Source organism: Arachis ipaensis, chromosome B5 (genome assembly GCF_059453495.1).
Source record: "Arachis ipaensis isolate K30076 ecotype BB chromosome B5, ASM5945349v1, whole genome shotgun sequence".
Lineage (NCBI taxonomy): Eukaryota > Viridiplantae > Streptophyta > Magnoliopsida > Fabales > Fabaceae > Arachis > Arachis ipaensis.
Window position 1 is genome coordinate 26831732 of NC_142440.1, and position 9267 is coordinate 26840998.

A 9267-nucleotide genomic window follows, 5' to 3' on the forward strand; every position below is an offset into this window, starting at 1 on the left:
AAATTAAACGTTAGAATATTTTTGAAAAAATAATAAACATTAGAGACAAAAAAAAAGTATATTTTATCCAAATTTTTAGTTGTTAAATTAGAACAAATTTTTTTAGTATTTTTTTCTAATATAAATAACAAATTATCTATAAAGAAGTACTCTTTCATTTTATTCTTTAAAAAACTAACAAAACATAAAATAACATTAAAAAAACTAATTATATTGTAGATTATATTAATAAGTCCTTTTCAAATTAGCTCAATATAGTCCATCATGTTAAATTTGAAAATTAAGTATTGAGTGGATTAAATTATAATGATTATGAAGATGAGCCTTTTCAATTAATCCAATAAGAATTGAGCGAATAAAATGAGTTGAACACAACACACTTGAATTGGTTACATAAGACTTTATCCAAATGAACTAATCACGTCATATGAAGTATTATTATTAAATATTTTATAAAATATTTGAAGGTCATAGTCTCCCATTGTCCAATAGTACAAACATAAGAGGAATAACTTTTGTTTTTTGATCGCCTCCAGCCACTTGTTTATTAGATGGTAGCTTGTTGCTCTTTTTGGTAACCCATCTAGTGATATTGATGAGTCCGGTCTTTTTTACAATTTCAAGTTTTTAAGATGTCTATGCAACATATCACAATGTGCGGGTGGTCAAAGTCACTTTAAAAAAAGGCCTGCCATATCGCCATTAACCGGTGTCAGTAGTGAGCTTGGTCAAGGCGAGGCTAAGGCTAAAACTCACCTTAAATTAGCCCCTTGAATCAATGACTTGAGATTAAATTTTTCACTATCTTGTTTTGGGTCAGAGCTCCAGGCTCCTTTTTTTTTTGTTTGGTGGTAGATATGCAGAATCAGCTAGGGATATCCACTGACCAAATATACTAAGGATATGTAAATTCTGGCAAAAACTGGTAAGGACTAAGGATACACAAATCAGTATTGGGCTTATTTATCTAGTTTAGACCACCCACACTTCTTTTTTCATTTATTATGATATGGCACTTATTTTACTTTTGTGACAAATATCGTTTTGCGGCAAATCCATGAAATTCTGCAAAATGTGTGACATGTGTCTAAGGTTAGTGCCATCATCTTGTCACATGATTTGAGTTACAAAATGACAATTTTGCCACACCTTTTTGCTTCCTTTCAGTTTGGTCTATCTCTCTAACTTTCTGTACACCAGACTCCAGGGTCCGTAGGCTGTAGCAGCAAGAGGACCCCAAAAACCTTGGGTTTTGTAAGGAATTTTGTTCACTTTCACTTGTCTACCACTACTGGTATTGGATTGCAGCTAACTCAAATTCAGATTTCACACTTATTATTGTTGTCATTAGGGTTCTTTCTTTTCATTTAGAATTACAAGTACAACCTTGTAAGAGAGAGAGAGAGAGAGAAGTAGCCAGGTAACTGCAGAGGTTTCTAGATTTCAACGAAGGTAGGTCAACTGCAACGTTGACATTTTCTCAAGCATGTTTCGTTCCATGCTGTTGCTACAGTCATAGGACCCCATAGAAAAAACAGAGTCAAGTTGATTTCTTTTTCTCTCTCTATCTTTTGCTTTGTTTTTGGTCCTTTCCTCTTTACTTTTCCTTGTTAGTATGCCTAAAGCTTGCTTTTCTTTCACAATTGGTGACTTGGGTTTTGTCCCAAAACAAGAAAAGATGATAAATTTGTTCAAATTTTGAAATTGCAAGCTCAAAATTTTAGTTTAGAACTTTGTATTATTCTCAGTTCTGTAATGCCATTACCATATTCTAAAATGTATAGGCTTCACTCTCAAATCCACCAGAGTAATGGTGCTCCTATTCTTTCTCCATATTCTCCTCCTTCTTCTTCTTCTTCTTCTTCTTCTTCTTCTTCTTCTTCTTCTTCTTCTTCTTCTTCTTCTTCTTATAGTTCTTCTAATTCAGCTTCTTCATCCTCAGATTCTTCATCTGGGAATAGTAGAATAAGCCCTGCAATTATTTTCATCATAGTAATTTTATCTGTTGTGTTCTTCATCTTGGGCACCCTCCACCTGCTTGTTAGATTTCTCATGAGACAAAGATCTTCTTCTTCCTCATCAATTTCTCAATCCAATAGGTATCCTGAAATGTCTGAATCTGATGCATACCAGAGACAGTTGCAGCAATTATTCCACCTCCATGACTCAGGTTTAGATCAGGCTTTCATTGATGCACTCCCTGTGTTTCTCTACAAGGAGATAATTGGCTTGAAGGAGCCATTTGATTGTGCTGTTTGCCTTTGTGAGTTCTTGGAACAAGACAAGTTGAGGTTGCTGCCAAATTGCAACCATGCTTTTCACATTGACTGCATTGACACATGGTTGCTTTCAAATTCAACTTGTCCCCTTTGTAGAGGGACACTTTATGCACCAGGGTTTTCATTTGAGACCCCATTTTTTGACTTTGAAGGTCCATGTTATGAGGACGAAGATGGTGTTTCAGTTTCAGGATTTGGTGTCGATGGTGCTGGTTCTTCTAACAAGCCTGCTGAGAATCACATAAGGAATGGGAAGAGGGTTTTTTCTGTGAGGCTTGGAAAATTCAGAAGCTCAAATAATAATGGAGTAGATGGTGTTGAAAAATGTGAAGGAGAGAGTAGTAATAGTAGTATTAGTTTTAGTAATAGTCATGGTAATTTGGATGCAAGGAGATGCTACTCAATGGGGTCTTACCAATATGTTGTTGCTGATTCTGATTTGAGAGTGGCTTTGTGTCCAAGCATCAGTGGCAGTATGAGACAATTGATTAAGGGAAGAATAGCTACAACAAATGGGAACAATTTTTCTTCAACTGATGTTGATGTTGTTGAAGGAAAAAAGATCAGCAATGCAAGAAAAGGTGAGAGCTTTTCTGTTTCCAAGATATGGCAATGGTCTAGGAAGGATAACAGTAAGTTAACAAGTTCATCAGAGGCTCGAATTCCATAATAATCCTATTTGTCACTGCAATTTTATTGCCATGGATGAACAACAATGTCAGAGGTACATGAACTGTTCAGTTTTCGAATTTTGTATTCCAAGTTTCTAACCAATTTCATATTCTTAGTGGTTCTTTGTTGAGATCCTTGTTCGTCTCATGCTTTGATTTAACCATTTTGTTGTAAATCATCCCATAAAAGCACTTTACTAATCAGTGTTCTTTTAATTGAAATGATTCTCGACTCTTGAATCTTGGATGGTTGGATGAAAATTAGTCCTTTAATTCAAAAGTCTATTGAAGGGGTTACATGTTTTAGGCCTTAAGAATATTATTACAATTAATTATAGTGGTTGCAGTTTTGTTTCTAGCACAGTTCTTGGAAAGCTATATCTAGCAGAGATTTTTAGGAAAAAGAAAAGAACTAAAAAAACCGGGAAGTTTCAGAACTTTTTTCTTTAGTTGTGGGACCCTAATTGCATGTGATTCTTTTATCTAAGTGACAAAAGTGGTCTTTATTATTAGCAGTTTCTTGCAACAAGTGAGATGAGATAAAAGTGAGGTCAAATTAGGGTTGCTTTTTGGATGCTCTTGCTTTTAAAAAAAAATAGTTACTTGCATTAAACAATTAGAGAATTTAATCAAATATATTAAATTGTCTAATAATTTAAAAAATTATGTTACATGTATATTAAAATCAGCCACCAAAATTAATTATCAGTATAAAATGTAAGTTGAAATATAAATATACATTAAAAATAAATTAAATAACACATATATTTATATATAAATATATTAGTGATTAATTTTATTGTACAAATAATATTTTTGTAATATAAAATATCTTTTCATAAATTCACTTTTTATGGAAGTGGCCTTATAACAATTAGTTCATCCCACAGCACCACCATTCTTCTACCTGGTTCTTTAAAGCTGTTGTGTATGGACCGGTTCAGTTCGGATTGAACCTTGCAAGTTTGTAACTCTGTCCGAGTCAGCCGAATCATCCCTAAACCATTTTTCTTAGGTTGGTTCGGTCACCAGTTGTATAATTGTGGTGCTGATGCTAATAATAGATAGAATATAGTGAGAATAATAGGCATAGCAATCAAACATTCAAACATCAAGTGGTGGACCCGCGCTAAATAGAAAAAAAATTTACATGCGGTGTTGGGCAAGGCAGGCCGTTTCTGGTACAGGTTTGTTACTTTGTTTGATATGGATAGAAATAGGTCTTGAAGCGTGGGAGATGTGATCGATTCACAAAATAGCAAGTATGTCTTCTCTGATAGGTAAAGTAAGTTTGATCGACTTTCATTTGATGGATCACTTGTTCATTGATTGGATGAGTGTGTTTTTGAATTACAGATGAGTGGAAGGAGCAGCTTTTGGAGGTGGAGAATGGCGAAGGACACCCGAAAATGGAGGTACGCGATCTTCGGAGAGTGTCGGATGCAGGGGTCCCAATACTGAAGGGCATCAGTCTGGAAATCCCAAAGGGCGTCATAGTGGGAGTCATAGGCCCCAGTGGCAGCGGCAAGTCAACGCTCCTCAGGGCACTCAACCGCCTCTGGGAGCCTCCCTCCGCGTCCGTCTTCCTCGACTCCCGGGACATCTGCCAGCTCGACGTGCTCTCCCTCCGCCGCAAAGTCGGCATGCTGTTCCAGCTGCCCGCCCTCTTCGAAGGCACTGTAGCCGACAACGTGAGGTACGGCCCCAACCTCAACGGGAAGAAGCTTTCAGATGTTGAGGTATGTAAGCTGTTGATGCTGGCGGACCTGGACGCTTCCTTCCTTCAGAAGTCGGCGGCGGAGTTGTCAGTGGGTCAAGCACAGAGGGTTGCGCTGGCCAGAACTCTTGCTAATTCCCCTGAGGTTTTACTGCTTGATGAGCCAACGAGTGCTTTAGATCCTATTTCCACAGAGAATATAGAGGCTGCACTGTTGAAGCTCAACAAGAATAGTGGCATGACCATGATTATGGTGTCTCACAGCATCAAACAAATACAGAGGATGGCTGACGTCGTCTGCCTCCTCGTTGATGGTGAGATTGTTGAGATTCTCAACCCTAACCAACTCTCCCAAGCCAACCATCCCTTGGCTCAGAGGTTTCTTCAACTCACCACTTAAAATTATGTTTAATATCAAATTTTCTATCCATCCATAATAAAGTACTCATCGGTGTTCGTCTTTCTAATTATTTTTCTGCAAGGTCCCTCTAATTCAAGCCACGTTGTTTGATTCCTATATCTTATTATCTAAATGAACTGTATTACTGAAACCACTGGCATCTGGATATTTATTATTTGCAGTTTCTTTTAACAATAGATAAAAACAGAGTGACCCAGTGAGGTAACTCAGGGTTGCTTTTTGGATGCTTTGGTTTTCTCCAGAAGCTTGTTTTTTCTTTTTTCTTTTTTCTTTCATCTTTTCGGATTAAAAAGAAGAAAAGGAACAAGGAAAGTATTCGATTCCTTCTTGTGTCTCAGCCAAGCTTGTGTATAACACTACTTAAGTACAAAGTATGGAATTCTGATATTGTTTCAATTCAATTCAATTAATTATTTATTTTGATTAAATTTGTGAGTGACAAGTTTTTATGGTATCATAGTTGGTAGCTAGACAAGCATAATGTGGTTTCTCTATTTTTATAAGATGAATTGTCTTATAATTGAAAGGGGATAGAAATAGAAATAAATAAATAAATAATAAAGTATAAAGATGAAGTTAGTGAAATGAATTGGTTTATGAGAAAAAAAAAGATTTACATTATAAATATTGAAATTTGAGTAAAATCACGTGTGACATATTATGTATTCGATTTTTTTTAAATAAATAAAAAAATTTTATTTATATTTACATGTATTTTTAAAATTATTTATATTTTTATATTCTTTTGTTATCACCGCAACCAAAATAAATATATTCTTATTTTGTTTATAGTAAAGAGATAATATTTACTTACTTAGCCGTCAAATTTACCCAATCAAATTCACTTCAAGACAATTTTCTTTAACTTCAATTAGATTAAGGCTGTGTTTGTTTTTGACAACAGAGTAAGATAAGACACTGAGAACAAGACATAAAAGATAGAGACACAAAATTTTATGATTTTGTATCATGTTTGGTCATAAATTAGAATAAATTATGAAAATATAATTTATTCTCATTTTTTTCATTCAAAAAATTTGAGACGAAAAATATAATTATAAAAAATTAACAAGAATAATGAAAGAAAAAAATGAAAAATAAGTTGTGTTTCTTGTTAGTGTCTTTATGTCTTTTCTGTCATGTCATGATGGACATAAAATACATTAATTCAGTGTCCTTGGACATATTGTCTCTGTCCACGTCTCCTTTGTAAAATACGATTTTGTGTCTATGTATCCTTGTCACAGTGTCCTATCTCTGTAAACAAACGCAGCCTAAATGTGTTGTGACCATCAACCCTTGTTAATCACTTATTAGGTTTTTTTATTTAAATAAATTAAATAGGATCCAAAATTACTCAAATCCCCAAAAGCAATTTTTGAAACATGAATATTCTAATCCTAATGATATATAAATCGTGTCAGAGGAATGTGGTTTATATAATAAGTTAACTACTAGATGATTTATGCATGAATGACTTTTGAGGAATAACACATAAATCATCTTAAGGTGGCTAACTTTACCAATTGTATATAAATCGTCCCAGGCTAAGAGAATTTACGTAGTTTCAGACCAAAACACAAGACACTGTCAAAATTTATACTGAGAATTTAAGCATTCAACGATAACATTGGGGAGAAAGAGAGCCCGCAGCGGTGGAAGAAGAGGCATTAAGTGATCGTATTTGGCGTACAGCAGTGGAAAAGGGACATTAAAAATATCAAATTAAATATAATAACTTTTTTTAAAAAAAATTCTAATTTAAAGGATAAGATATTAAACATTTTCGATATTTACTTTATATTTTTAATTATTAAAGGATTTAACCCTCTTGATAATAAAAGCAACTTTATCCATTTAAAAAAAATAAAATCATAAATTGGACCTAGCAAATAAAAGAAAACTAATCACCAAGTTTCCATTTGATTTTTGAGAACAGAACGAGATAAAATTGTTGGGAATAATACACCATTTCCCCTTGAGAAAATACCTTTTACAGAGAAATAAAATAGACACAATCACAACACAAGAATTTAACGTGGAAAACTCCAATTACTGGAGAAAAAAAAATCACGACCTTGTCAAATGACAACCAGAGAATATCACTATGTGAAAATTGTTACAACACATATACTTCTTTCTCTCTAACACCGGCACCCCAGTACACCTACACTCTCAAAGCAAATATTTAACTACACCTCACAACACTCTCTAATCAAAGAGTATAGAGGAAAAGAAAAGTCAGATACAAGCTTTAAGTGTTTCCGACTGGTGCAAAAATATAGAGAACTTAGCCTCATATTTATAGCCTAGGCCACCCACTCCATTTGCTATCTTGAGCAACGTGAGACTAATTCAACCAAATCCTAACAATCTCCACCTTGATTGAAATAGTCACACATCTTCAGCTTCCATAGTTAACATCGACAATTCTTTGCTGCCATTGTCTATACCGACAATCATAGTTCAGAGAACTATCATACTCCACCATGAAAGTATACTCACTTGGAATTAGACCACTCCAAACATTTCGCCTTGGTACAGATCGAAACCTTGCTGAAAATTCATGGTGCAACTTCCAAATTGGCTTTTCTTGGAAGTTATTCAGCCATCGACATAACTCCGCCACACACCTTGCATCTCAACGCCAACCAATGCCCGTGTGCAATTGTGAACCCGATTGCCACAACTTATCCTTATCCATGGCAGTGCGGCAATACCATGAGGATACTTCTTATCTTCTACGCCTTGTGCAAACCTGATTGTATCAACACATCCTTGACTTGTATTTGCCACAAGCCAAAATTGATTCTTCCATCAAATTTCTCTATTTCAAGCTTCACAGCACTTGAATATCCTGACATTGTTGCAACCGTATACTGGAATAGTATAACTCAACTGTAGACCGTGCACTAGGAAGGGTCCACAGGAAAGAGAGGTGGGTCACAATGGACACACTTAAATACCAAGTCTTTCCTTAGCCAGAACCTTTCCAAACTGCACTCTCACAGTGTCACACTGCCTTCCAGCAACAACAACAGCAACCAAAGATCAACCTCAAGCCACAAGACAAAATTCTTTTCTGATGTGGAAGGTTAGACTAGGCTGCAACCACAGAGCATACTAAGAATAAATCCCACCGAACCGAAGCTCTGATACCACATGTTGGGAATAATACACCATTTTCCCTTGAGAAAATACATTTTACAGAGAAATAAAATAGACACAATCACAACACAATAATTTAACGTGGAAAACCCCAATTACTGGAGAAAAAAAATCACGGCCGTTGTCAAATGACAACCAGAGAATATCACTATGTGAAAATTGTTACAACACATAGACTTCTTTCTCTCTAACACCGGCACCCCAGTACACCCACACTCTCAAAGCAAATATTTAACTACACCTCACAACACTCTCTAATCAAAGAGTATAGAGGAAAAGAAAAGTCAAATACAAGCTTTAAGTGTTTCCGACTGGTGCAAAAATATAGAGAACTTAGCCTCATATTTATAGCCTAGGCCACCCACTCCATTTGCTATCCTGAGCAATGTGGGACTAATTCAACCAAATTCTAAAAAAAATACTATAAACAGAACACAAAGAATAGAGACACAAATTAATATTTTTATTATTTTTTAATGATAAATTGAATATGAGATAGAACAAATAATTAAAATTTTAGAAAAAATTTAACTTTTCTTCTCTGAGAGATGCTAAAATGACACTTTTCTTCCATCTATTTGTAAAATATACACTCTCCTCCCTTATAACTTTTAAAAAACCTCATCTTTAATCCATTTTAAATTTTTTGTGTTAGCTAATGTTAACTTTATCCATTTTTTAAGAAAAAATAAATTATTTTTTACAAAAATACTCTTTAGTAATTTTTTTTATTAAATTTTGTTTACTAAAATATCCTTTAACAAATTATTTATCTACTGATTAAATTATATTTTTACTAAAATATTCTTTTAAAAAATTTTTAATAATTAAATTATTTTTTCCTAAGACACCGTTTAATAATTTTTTAATTACTAAATTGTGATTTTACCAAAATTTTTATTAACAATTATTTTTGTACTTTATTATTAATTTTTCGATATCAATATATATTATTTTAACATTAAATTAAAAAAATCTTATCACAGTTAATATATATAACAATTAATATTG

At 34.0% G+C, this 9267-nt stretch overlaps 1 protein-coding gene and 1 pseudogene across 3 annotated transcripts; both read left to right on the plus strand.

The window, feature by feature from the left end:
* The first annotated feature begins 1755 nt into the window (after nt 1-1755).
* LOC107643380 (RING-H2 finger protein ATL47 pseudogene) lies at nt 1756-2949 on the plus strand (annotated as a pseudogene). The gene has a single exon (XR_015883674.1). The product of XR_015883674.1 is annotated as an RING-H2 finger protein ATL47 pseudogene (transcript).
* On the plus strand, nt 2864-5486 carry LOC107643381 (ABC transporter I family member 17). Of its 2 annotated transcripts, none has more exons than XM_021123435.2 (2): nt 2864-3003; nt 4307-5486. In XM_021123435.2, the coding sequence occupies exons 1-2, from the start codon at nt 2985-2987 to the stop codon at nt 5065-5067; spliced, it is 780 nt and encodes a 259-aa protein (XP_020979094.1). In that variant the 5' UTR covers nt 2864-2984; the 3' UTR covers nt 5068-5486. The 2 variants fall into 2 exon arrangements, with proteins under 2 accessions (XP_020979094.1, XP_016202496.1); XM_016347010.3 differs by lacking the exon at nt 2864-3003 and adding an exon at nt 4017-4230.
* Nucleotides 5487-9267: the final 3781 nt, after the last annotated feature.